At 47.1% G+C, this 12,593-nt stretch overlaps 1 protein-coding gene across 1 annotated transcript; it reads left to right on the top strand.

The window, feature by feature from the left end:
* Positions 1-7,753: 7,753 nt before the first annotated feature.
* Positions 7,754-12,309, top strand: mycn (MYCN proto-oncogene, bHLH transcription factor). The gene is made up of 3 exons (XM_053881017.1): positions 7,754-7,874; positions 8,046-8,737; positions 10,265-12,309. The coding sequence occupies exons 2-3, from the start codon at positions 8,068-8,070 to the stop codon at positions 10,999-11,001; spliced, it is 1,407 nt and encodes a 468-aa protein (XP_053736992.1). The 5' UTR covers positions 7,754-7,874; positions 8,046-8,067; the 3' UTR covers positions 11,002-12,309.
* Positions 12,310-12,593: the final 284 nt, after the last annotated feature.

The raw sequence follows: 12,593 nt of genomic DNA, 5'->3' as shown, positions 1-12,593 counted from the left end.
CAAAGTTGCCGTACATGATGGCCTCACACTTTAGAGTGAAGGCCTTCAACCCACTTCACACGATCACACCTGATGGTCTGCAGAAGCCCCACATAGTGTTTGCCATTTCTGCAAAGAGAACTGATGTTATTGAAGATGTATAGACCAAGCTGAATGACCTACAAAAGAACACAAATACATTCACAGAAACTGACGGTTACAGCATCATTGTCCGACCGAATGTTGTCTGGCTTCTGAGTCACAACAAGTGATATGAAGCTAGACAGCATCCCTGTGCTAATGGCTACATTCAGGCGTCTCTGGGCTCCCCTGGTTGTCAACAACTGCTCGCTACCTGTAGCTCACGGTGATGTTAGCTCCCCTGGAAAACCTGGAATAGTTGGAATGGTTGAACTGGAGAAGAACATTTGACCTGTGAAGTTGTCTCATAAATTGTCGGGTGTTTAAAGACGGCGGTTTGGAATGTTACGTGACTTAGCACAGCTATGCTACTGTTTAGGAATTAGCATTTGCAAAATGAAACCCCAATATTTAGCTGTACATCAGTATTGCACATCAGTATAGCAAAATAAATGAGTGAGTTCATTGATTCGTTTATTCAACCCAGCTAGCTGGGGCGAGAGGGGGGACACTGTGGCCAGTTGAGGGACAGACAGACACACAGACAGACAGGCAACCGCCCAAAAATTCAGCGTGTACAAACATTTTCATCAGTTAACCTCAGTATGTTTAAGGATGTTTGAGGGAGGAAACCAGAGTGCCTAGAGGAACCCCTGGCAAGAAAGCACAGTGCCTGCTTGGCTAAAAAGTCTGTGACTTGTTCAACCTTGTGTGGCAGTGCCGGAATTTACAGTTCTATTTGTTTGCGTTCGCACATTTCATCAGACCACGATCAAAAGATAGACGCGCCGCCAGCACAAGTCGTGTTCCAACTCCTCAGAAGGTCGCAGTTCAGCTGCTTGTTTGACAAACATCCACATCAACAGTCAAGTATGGCTTCCTGCCGTTGATTCACGGACCTACATTTGTTATAAACAGCAACAATGGACCTGTTAAGCTGTCAAGTGCGCCCTGAATTTACGTGGAAGCCGTTGGACATTTCCCTTTTTTTCTAACGGCTCCATGGCAGGGTTCTCTCTTTCATCCAGAGCCGTGGATCGGGTTGCATTTGGCCGTGACGTTAATCCATCTGCCATATTGATCACCATTTGATCGCCAGGTCGTCTAATGATCTTCACCTCCAGGGCCAGGCATCGATTCAGGGCTGATCCATAACTGGTAACTGGAGCCCTGAAACAACAGCGCCGCGCTGAAATTGCCTCGCGTTTCATGCTCTGATGGGAAACAGTGAAGGTTGCAAATGATAAATATGTAAACGTGTGGCATTACTAGTTGAGTCTTAACACACAACTCCTACATGTATGTGCAACAATCTAAGCACATCATTTTGACCTGATTATCAAGAGTCTAACTAGTTAACAATGAAGATGTTTGGTTTAAGACTTTAAGACGAATATATAGTTCTTAAACTGTTGCCATGCGTTATGGGTGTTGTAGAATGAAAAGTTGTTTGAACAGTTTTGCTTCACTCCTTTGTGAAACATCAATCTCTCTTTACTTGATGGAGGACCTTTTGAAAGTGTGAGTAACAAGCAGCTAGTTTACAGCTAGCTGTAGTTAGTAGTGAGCGCGACCATGATGTTTTGTTTATAGACTCAGGAAGCAGAGTCAAAGCTACCAAGGAAGTTAGCGAGACCAGGTGACATGGAGATACCAGGAAAAGAGGAAGAGTTTACTGTAGATTAGGAAGACACATCGCAGGCTTTTTTTATGGGCATAGATGAACCATAACATTATGACCACTGGCTCACATGGAACTCTCTTTAGAGAAAACTCTGCTTAACATGACTTTTATTTTGGGGACACCCAACGGTTGTGGCCCAAAGGAGAAATGAAGGTGTTAAGCTCCAGCTCCACATGTTTGACAAAGCCAACTGAAAAGTTCTGTTCCATGGTCTGGGCTATTCCTCTAAAGATGATGGACACTTTTAATGTCTTTCTCCGTTTGCTCTTGTTGGGAACAGCTGAGAGGAATGTGTCACGTCAGGAGTCTTGGCAGGGAGCATGACATTCAGATGTGACTCATGTAATCTGCTGCTTTGACTGTGCAAAATGTAGGCAAGATTAAACAAGAGCCCTCGTCAATCCCACGTGCGGGGAGGATTGTGGGAAGCCGGCAGAGAAAGTGCGTCGGAAACGGTCGAAACTGAGCCAGACATCACGACCTTCCCGTTCTCTTGCCGCCCGCTCCCGTCCATCCATCATTTGTCATGTTGTTTTCTAAAAGGTATAATCACTCCAATTTCTAAATCACATAATAATCTTTAAAAACTGTTTTGCCGTGCGACTGGAAATTCCTCAGGGTTTCTGTCGAGACTCGCTTTGCTTTCCAGGCCAAGTCCGAGTGAAGTCATCGGGAGAAAAATTTAAGCAGTAAATCAACACCTTCTTTTCGCCTGAGTCATCGCGGGCGGTTTGTGAGGCGGATTTCCGTCGTCGACAATGCATCGCCTCCATTGGGAAACAAACGGGTTGGAGGTGACAGTCAGAAGCAAATATATTTAAGTTTTAAGAATAAAGTACCTTCACTGAAGGAGACAAGAGACAAAATCTCTCTAGTAGGTTCTGGCGGGAGACGACAAGGAGACAACCTCAAGCTAAGAAAACCAGTTTATATAGCAGCCATGTCTATGCGAGGAAAGGTCAGGGGTTCAAATCCTTATTGGACTGGCTCTTTTGAGCCACTGTGAAAATGGGATTCATCTGTTATCCTCCGATTTTCCAAGCTACCTCCGGGTTTTCTGGGTGAGAACTGAGGTGTTCAGAGGTTTGAGAGACATGTCGCTCAAAAATGTACCCGACTTTGTGTGTCACAATTGCAGCGGTGGTCTGAGGCGTAAATGTATCCAGTGTGACGCAACATTTGCGGCAGAAAAGATGATCCCGGATCAGCGAGGAATTCGACTGTCTCGAAGGCGCTTCTCTGCCGCGTCAGGGAACTTGGCAGAGAATTGTTTTCTCGATCTAGAGTCCGGACCCTCGCAGAAAAAAAAAAACACTTGATGGAAAACCTTTTAAAAGTGTGAGTAACAAGCAGCTCGCAGTAGCTAGCGGTGAGCGCGACCATGATGTTTATAGACTCAGGAAGCAGAGTCAACTCTGCCGAGGAAGTTAGCGAGATTTGGGCATTTTGTGGACATTTTCTACTGTTCAAGAAATGCCCAGATTACACAGTCAGATATTCATAAGGCAGGTTTTTAACTTCACTGGGAAAATGGCTGTTTGTACTCATAATTAGTTAATGGTTTTGTCCTTTTGGGTCGAGCTGTTTTTCCCTCATTTGGATACAAATGGATGTTTAATTGCGCAGATTACAAAACGAGGAGGTAATAGCAGCTTAATTATCGGGGTTTTTGCAGCGCTTTGATACGTTTGTTTGTTTACTCTTCGTTTTAATCTGCCTTGCTGATCTGGATTTGCATTTTAATGGTGGTGTTCTAGTGGAGAGGAGAATATGACCAAATGCTACAACGTGGTTCTAAATGGTGTTCGTACGAAGAAGAAGGTGGAAAAGTGTCGCAGTAGGATGATGATGTTAACGTGAGGCGGGTTGATGGACGACCTCCACGCTCGGTTTAGTTTGGGGTGAGGTGGAGGTGAACAGCCAGGGGAGCAGGATGAAGCTTCGGGTTTGTGTTGCTCCTACAAGACTTCAGCGGAGCAGAACTGGAAGTGATCTGGATCATGGACAAACATTCTTCTTCGCCGGCGGAAAAGTGGACTGATTGAAGGCGAGGAGGTGAGTTAATGTTTTACACAGACTGAGCAGCTGACGGAGACGGATGTGACGTGACCGCATTTAAATGCTGCAAAACCAATCTCAGTTTATTGTAAATAGGAACCGTGTGTGGACTGGTTTATCCTTTCGCCCAGTGGCGTCTTTCGGTATTGCAGTCCGACGAGAAACGTAACAGATAGATAGAAAAAGATAATAGATAAGTAACTAGATAAATAACTAAGTAACTCTTCTTTTTCAATTCAGCTCAAACGCCACCTTTGTTGCTCAAAAACAAACATTAGGGAAAATGTCACATCTTCTGCCTTTATAATAAGGAGTTCTATTCAGTTATTTATAGTTATATTTTATGCTATTGTTACGGATCACACTGCCTAGCATTAGCAATGCTAATGGAATAAATCATATTTAGATGTGTGTGCTTTTTTTATTCACTTAAAACTGAAGCTGTTTCACCTCTTTCCTCAGTCTCAAAGTACATTCAATAATAAGTCATTCAAGTGAATGATTTGTGTGTTTAAAATCACAATTAATGCCAATAGTTTCTGTCTAGATCAGCTTCCCAATTAAAAGGCTAAACTCCGACAAGTGGACACTTAACGTCATCATAAGGTGTAACATGGTGTGGAGTGGATAAAACCTTAATCTTCCCTTTCAAAGTGTCACAATGTAGAACATATGAGAGCCTGTAGCCCGCCTCTCCCCCGTGCGGCGGCGGAGAATAAATCAATTGTTAAGCCAAAGGAACAAAAACACTTCAGTGTTCTCCGACTGTTTAGTGAACAAATAAAGTCCCATCCTTTGATATTTAGTTCTGCCCATCATTTCCATGTTTTATTGGTTTGTTTTTTGGGAGGGTGAGGGGGGTGTGTCATTCCTCAAACAGTCCCGATGTGGTGTTGCTCAGCACAGGGATATCAACATACCACTCGGCTTCAGGCTGCATTCCTTCTGTGTATTCAGTCATTCTGTGACTGCATGCTAATAAATGCAACCCAATTTACTGGTGTCTGAAATAAACACCTGCCTCATTGCTCAACGTTAAATCTGGACTCCGGTTTCCTCTCAAGCCTCTGAGCTCCAACTTGTCCTGGACAACACGCCTGTGTCTGCACAGCCCACCGGGTGACTTATGAATCTTTTATCAAAACTGGCCTAATTGCTTAACCATCCATGTCCCAGCCCAGCGACGAACGCGCGGAGGGAGACTGGGCATGTCGTAAAAACAAACTGCCGCCATTGTCCCGCCACTAGCAAGTAGCTCTGGTCCCATTGATTTTCAGGATTTGGACACCGATGCTGTCACAGAAAAGTCATTCAGAAGTGACTCCTGATCTTTGTTTCTCTCGTCGTTTGATGATGTTTAAAGCCCTCTTGAGAACAGGCGTTTGACCAGCATCCACTTTACGATTCAAGTGGGACACCCGCGAACCCATCAGTTCCCAAACCGCAGCGTCATGCCTGGGACCAATGACAGCACTGGCAAAAACAGTCCCGCGCTTCCTGTCCTCGCTCGAGCAACAACAGGAAAATAAAAACACACCCTTTGTCACTCCCACTCCTCAGAGCCGGATTCACAGAGGAAGTCCACGGGTGACCAAGAGTCTGTGTGCGACGTTTGACTCCTGAAGCATCTCCCAGGAAACTCCCTGATATTCCCAACAGCTGCTGACTCTCAGTGAGGTTTAGGAATTCCTCCCCTGAAATTATGTTCAATGAAATGGTTGCAGGAATTGAGCCAACTCTGACTTGGGTTGCCTTCTCCACCTGACTTTGTCTACTCACTCGGATTTCTTCCCACCTCCCTGTTTAGCAGACTGGAAACTCACATTTTCCCCCCGCGACTGGCTCCATCACTGTTACTGTAAGATAGCAGGTGAGAAGATTCTGGTGATCTAGACGTTTGCTCAACAGATTAGTGTTACCATGGTCTAAACATTTGGGGTGTAGCCCTGGTCATCCATCAGCATCTCAGACCAGAGCTGTTGGTTCTCTTCAAAAACTTGAGCTTAAAGAAGCAAAAATGCTTTGTCAGTTTCCATTGGAGGTTGTTTTTTTTCCCTGTCACTTAAGACAACTATTGTACTGAACATGGGTCTATGCTTTGTGGACTGTTCTTTCCATGCAAGAACAGAGGTTTATCGATGACTTTAAAATTGTCTGTAGGTGTGAGATGCTTTCAGTCTCTATGTGCCTGCAATGGAGTAGGATCTCGCCCCAGGTAGCTGGGATAAGATCCAACTCCTTGCAACACTGGAGGAGTTTGTATAAGTTATTCAGTTACCAATTTGTTGACACTACTTTTCAACATTTTGAGAAGCTGTTAAGGTGCAAAACGTGGGAAGGAATTTAATTGGAATTTAGCATCTGAATGTCAGTTATCTTCACCGCTGCTGATGCTACATGGCAACATGCTCATAGGCCAATGTGAACACGTGCAGTTTAATGCATCACTTGCACACATCTGTATTTTCAACCCCCAACTGACACTTTACTTCTCTGCTCCAATTTCTATATATTATCTGACCGCTTTTTATCGACGTTTGGCAACAATATCTGGAACTAGCGATGGATCTGGCTGACTGTGGCCCAAGAGTGGATGGACCCTCCCACTTTCACTGACATTTCTGACGTTCAGGTCACACTACCCCGGTTCTTTGGGTAAAACCTGTCCGATCCAATTTTTATTTTAAAGAAAAGAAAGTAAATAATGTCTTGACACATCAATCCGACAATACTCATAATTGAATTGTCACTTAACAAGATAGTTTTCCATGTCTAATTCAGTTGACTGCCTCCTGAATTTGACCCCAGGAAACGGCGTGCACTGGTGTCTACCGTGTATAAATCATTGACGCCAAGACAATAAGCAGCTGATATCATCCTTGTTTGACACTCCAAGACGTGAAAGAATCAGTTCTTCCTCTCTCTCTCTCTCAGCTGTCTGTTTTGGAAGCCTTTCCCCAAGTCAACGCGTGCACCTGTGCGCATAATTACAGATGCGCCACTTCTCCAACGCTGCCATTAAAAGAAAGGGAATGGCGATGACTGCGGGCCGCAACAACCGCTTGCGGTTACGTAACTTCAACCCCCCTCAACACACACACGCCGCGGATCCTGTCTAACTGAAAACTAAGCAGTCACTGCTATTGTCTGAGGCGCCTGTTTCCGGTTCCCCATGAGCGCTTGTTCATTTTTTTTAAAGAAGGAAAATGTTTTGTTTTTTTTCCTTCAGAGGTCTTTGTGTGGAGCGCTGTTGCGATAGCGCCTGCAGTTCTCTAAGCGTCCGGTGGAGGGCGCAGCGGCTGCGTCTGTGGTCGGGGGACGCGCAGACAAAAGAGAAACTGATGTAAGTGAGAGTTGGGATTCAGTCACACCGGTGTGATTCAAGCGTGTTTTAACAACAAAAGAGTGCGTGTTCTTGAGCTACATAAACATCCTGTTAGTGTCACTGGGCTCAGTGGTGGCAGAAAGCAGTTTAAAACATCTAAGTGAGGTGTCATTAATAGACATTATTAACCAGCGAGTTTTCTAGTCTTACAATATTAAGTAGTTTAGAATGCTTATTAGTTTTAATTCAAATATTTGTTGACTGGTACAGACGTTCAAAATTGTTCAGCACGAGGTGAAAGTGCGTCGTTCTGAAATCTCCACCTCTCCGCTCCATTGTGTTTCTGCATTCCTTTATTTCTCTCCTCCAGTGTTTTGGCTATTTCTATTGATTCACCTTGAAAAAAGCAGCCAGTCTGTCTCCCGCGTCGCATCATCCAGCCCACAGCCCGACTGTACCCCCCTCCGCCTCACCCTCTCCTCCTCCCACCCTCCCCACCCTCCTGCCGGGGAGGGAGGAGTCTCCTCCGCTCCCGCACGACTGAGTGTATAACTCCGCAGCCCAGCCACAATGTGTGTCAGAGGACTGTCTGTGCTCCCAAAGTAAATGCTTGCTCCAGATCTGTGGTACTGACTGCGATCTCCGAGGCGATCTGGTGCGCAAAGTCTCATCCCAAGTCAAGACGAGGTGAGCATCTTCCCCTGCTGAATTATTAAACACACTTCTGAGCTGATTTCATGTGTTGTCATCACGCGATGATGTCATTTCTCGCGCTGTTGACACTTTTGGGTAACTTTTACGCACCGGCGAGGTCCATACCGGAGCGCGACTTTAACGTCTCCTCTTGTCCCGCGGCAGGTTTGTCCACTGTGGCAGAAGGATGCCGGCGATCATCAGTAAAAACTCCGACCTGGAGTTTGACTCGTTGCAGCCCTGCTTCTATCCGGATGAGGACTTCTACTTCTGTGGTCCTGACTCTGCGCCACCGGGGGAGGACATCTGGAAGAAATTCGAGTTGTTGCCCACACCGCCCCTCTCGCCCAGCCGAGCGGCGCTACCGGGGGAGCCGGCGACAGCCACCTCGGACACCCTTGGCTTCGGCTTGGAGGATCCCCTGGACTGGGCTTCGGAGCTGCTGCTCCTCCCCGAGGACGATATATGGGGGGCGTCCGACGATGTGGATCTGTTCGGTTCCGCTTTGGATACTAACCCCAGCAACATCATCCTCCAGGACTGTATGTGGAGTGGATTCTCAGCCAGGGAGAAGCTGGAGCGTGTGGTCACAGAGAAACTTGGCAAAGCCATCACTAGCGCCGCCGCGTCCGCAGCAGCGGCAGCGGGGAAGGACGCGTGCGTAAAAGCGCCGGAGGCGGTGAGCAGCTGCAGCGACGGCGGCGGCGGCGCGGTGTCAGAGTGCGTGGACCCCACTATAGTCTTCCCCTTCCCCGTCAACAAGAAGAGCAGCAGCAGCAGCAGCAGCAGCAGCAGCAGGGACACATCCATGAGCGTCAACACATCCACGAGCCACAGCAGCTCCGTCAGCGACTCCGGTAAGAGTCAACAAGCCTCTTTTGTTCATAGCGCTCACACACAAACACAATAAAAAAAAGTGGCATTCTTGACCGGAGCTTGTTCATATGACCGGCTCGGAATCGGATTACCTTGTTACATTCCACACACAGGAGTAGTGACACAGTGAACGGGTTTATGTAATCAGCAGGCTCCTCATCCGGCAGATGGCAGTAAAAAGGGGGATTGTGCGCCTCCGTGAACTCAGTTGGCGTCTGCGGCCAACACAAAAGCGCGTTTACACGCTCGTACAGTACTGCGCGCTAAGTGGGAGACGCGGAGAGGATGGTCAGAGATGTGATCAAACACGTCAGACTGACACTTGTTCCGCTGCTGGCGCGGTGGTCAGTTCTGCCCCGCTTTTATTAGCGTCTTAAACAAACACTCGTGGCTCCTTATCGGCGTGTTTTCCTTGTGAGACGCGCAGACAAAGACCTCCAGCTTGGCAGAGGAGCGCAGCCTCTGCCAGGCTGTGCCAAACGCCCCCTCTAAAGACAGACAGGACGGAGGAGGGTCCCGGGCTTTTGGAGTTAAAAAAAAAGGGGGTGACAGCTTTTGAACAAGCGCTTCCATCCCGACAGCTGTCTCTCTGGCGCCTCTCCAAGTTCCCCAGACTTGGTGATCCGATTGCGCGCAGCGCCGCATCCGCCGCGCCTGACGCGCCCTTCTTTTGTGCCGCACGCGTTTTTCATTGCTCACTTTCAATAAGAGGCAGATTTCACAGGCTGGGATGCGGGTTGATCCCTGTGGTTAAACCAGACTTCCTGTTGACAGGGCAGCGATACTTTTGAACAATAGAACAGGCAGATGTCGCCCTGTAACTTCAAATGTGGCTCTTATCTATTTATTCCACTTGTGTAAAAGCGCTGTTCCGTCCTGGCTAAATCTCAGCCTCACATGTGGCAAGGCCAACCACGCCCCCTCATCCACCCAGCTGTGCCCTGCTTTATTTTGAAGGCAGCGCCAGACTGTGTGTGTCCTGGTGTCTGAAGTGGTGTAAGCTGTAAAATGCCACACTCTTCAGATGCTCCTGAGCTGATAATAAGACTTAATGTCACAAAGGCATGTGGACCGGGCCCCACACATGGCTGGCCACTCATCTTTAAAAAAGAAAGAAAAAAAAAGGTGGCGGTGCATGATAAGTCATTCCAGGTATTAACGTTTTCCCAGTAAAGTTAATTTCCTCCTCACTATCTGACAGTCAGCAGGGCTGCCGCGGCGCTGATAGACTGAAGGCTGCAGACTGGAAGTGTCTCAGAGAAGATTAGGGGGAAGTTTAGAAGAAGCCAGAGAGAAAGACGCGTCTCAGCAGCGAGACTAAATGTGTCAACGCCTGTGCCGAAGATTAGTTGAGGAGTGTCTGACACTAAGAGGTTTCTGCTTATGCAAACAGCGTTGAGCAACACACTCTCACTCACACCTGTCAGAAGCCAGTGCACATTGTCAGAATAGTTGCTGTGTCAGAGAGATTAAGTCACTCATAATCTGTTTTTTTTTTCCTTCCCCAGAAGAAGAAGATGATGATGAGGATGATGATGAAGAGGAGGAGGATGAAGACGAGGAGGAGGAGGAGGAGGAGGAAGATGAAGAGGAAGAGGAGGAGATTGATGTGGTTACAGTAGAGAAGAGGCGATCCACAGTCGGCAAGTCATCGACGTTGGTCACCATCTCCGTTCACCCCAAAAGTCAGGAGCAGAGGGCCCTGGTGAGCCGGTTTGTCCGGGGGGCGCCCCAGGAGCTCATCCTGAAGAGAAGCTCCGTGCACCAGCAGCAGCACAACTACGCGGCCCCTTCGCCGTACGCCTCAGACGACGACCCCTGCCCGCCGTCGAAGAAGCAAAGGACCTCAGACGCGCTCCGACCTCCCACCAGAACCAACTCCTCGTCCTCCTCTTCCTCCTCCACGTCCTGCGGCTCCTTCTCGTCGAGGAGCAAGCGCTCCAACAGCGGCGACAGCAGTCCGCGAGGCAGCTCCGACTCGGAAGACAGCGAGCGCCGGCGCAACCACAACATCTTGGAGCGCCAACGCCGCAACGACCTGCGCTCCAGCTTCCTGACGCTACGCGACCACGTGCCCGAGCTGGCGCACAACGAGAAAGCGGCCAAGGTCCTCATCCTCAAGAAGGCCACCGAGTATCTGAGCTCGCTGGAGACGGAGGAGATGAGGCTCCAGCAGGAGAAGGACAGACTCCAGGCCCGCAGGCAGCAGCTGATGCGCAAGCTGGAGCAAGCTCGGACTCGCTAACAGACATCAACGCAGGAACTCTCAACCCACAATGACCCCCTCGCCTCAGTCTGCTTGACTCTGAATCACACACATACGCATGCATATCTTTTGATACTATCTCAGTGGATCCTCAGATGCCACAGGCGCAGGGGGGCATTGCTCAGACTTTCACTGCCGCCACTTTTTTTGCACATTTGTTGACATTAAGAATGTTTAGGGTTTACTTTTTCAATCTTCGATCCAGTCACGTTGAGGAAAGAGAGAAGAGGAGCGAGGTCTTTTTTATAATGTCTTCCCACTCCTCCGGCTTTTATATGATTTGTATCTTGTTTGTTTTGTACTCACTGTGACACCAGCCTGGATTTGGGGTGTTTAACCACAGGGATCGGTGTTCAAGGGCACTTTGCTTGGAGAGTTCACGTGTAGAGCAGTGCACACTTACTTTGCCTTCACCACTGCAAAACTGTAGAGACGATATGACGACGCGACAAAGCCACTACAGGTTCTCTTGGGTCGGCGCGTCGGTCGGAGTCAACGTTCGACGGACGGGTTTACTGTGTTTTCGCTCAAGGTTGATTCGCAGCTAGAGAAGATGTCATGTACTCGAGGCGGAGGTGTACTCAGATAGCAGCTCATGAAACACACTTGTACATCACGTTGCAACATTGACCTCCGGACAACACGCGGACCCTCTTTCCCCTCACTCCCAGATCACACTGGTGCTCAAGCCAATTCAGTGGATGTAATACTGTGCACCTTCGCTAGCCGACACTTTTGTAAATAACAATAGTGTACAGACAAAATACACTCAGATCTGCCTTGTTTTATAATGTCTTTGGTTTTCTTTTATAAAAACACACGTCAGGAAGCTGCCAATTACTAGACTGGAAGTTTATATACCTTTAAAAAGTACTGTAAGGCCTCAATTTTTGAGCGTCGTGAAACTTTGTAATATAACGATATATTGTTTTTTTCTTATCTTTCTTTTGTATTGTACCATATTACTAATTCTACACATCTTTATGCTTTTAGTGTGAACCTGATACATACTAAATTTGATACTTATATTTTCGTATGAAAATGAGTTCTCGGTAGATATCACTTTATCTGGTCTTCTTTCTCTCGCTCTATCTCAGATTATTCTTTTGTACAGCGAATATGTTTCTATCCTCTTGTACCCTTCTCCCCCCTTGACCCACCCATGACCTCTTTTGTTTATATTTGTAATATCGGGTGCATAGAATTTTTGGGTATAAGGATATAAGATGTTTGTTTTTTTCACTTTTTAAAATGTACATTTAGTGCTGCAACTCATAGCACTTTGAAATACCTCATTTTGAAAAATAAATAGACATCATGAAAACAAGCCTTTTGGGGTTCGCCTGGTTGTTTGCAGATGCACTGCTCAACTCTGTGTTTCATTGAGGGCAGCTCATCATCGTGTTGGACTATTATTGAGCGAGAACAACACAAGACATTTACACTCAAACAAGAATCAGAACTTGCTCATATGAACGTTTTCTTTGTTCAATATTGTTTTGCTATCTTATATACTTTAGAAATACTATCTGACTTGCATTTTGGGATCAATATGAGTCTTAATACTGTCT

The sequence above is a fragment of the Synchiropus splendidus genome, chromosome 12, assembly GCF_027744825.2.
Source record: "Synchiropus splendidus isolate RoL2022-P1 chromosome 12, RoL_Sspl_1.0, whole genome shotgun sequence".
Taxonomy (NCBI): domain Eukaryota; kingdom Metazoa; phylum Chordata; class Actinopteri; order Syngnathiformes; family Callionymidae; genus Synchiropus; species Synchiropus splendidus.
The sequence above is the reverse complement of the archived record's forward strand: the minus strand, read 5'-3'. Positions and strand labels throughout refer to the sequence as shown.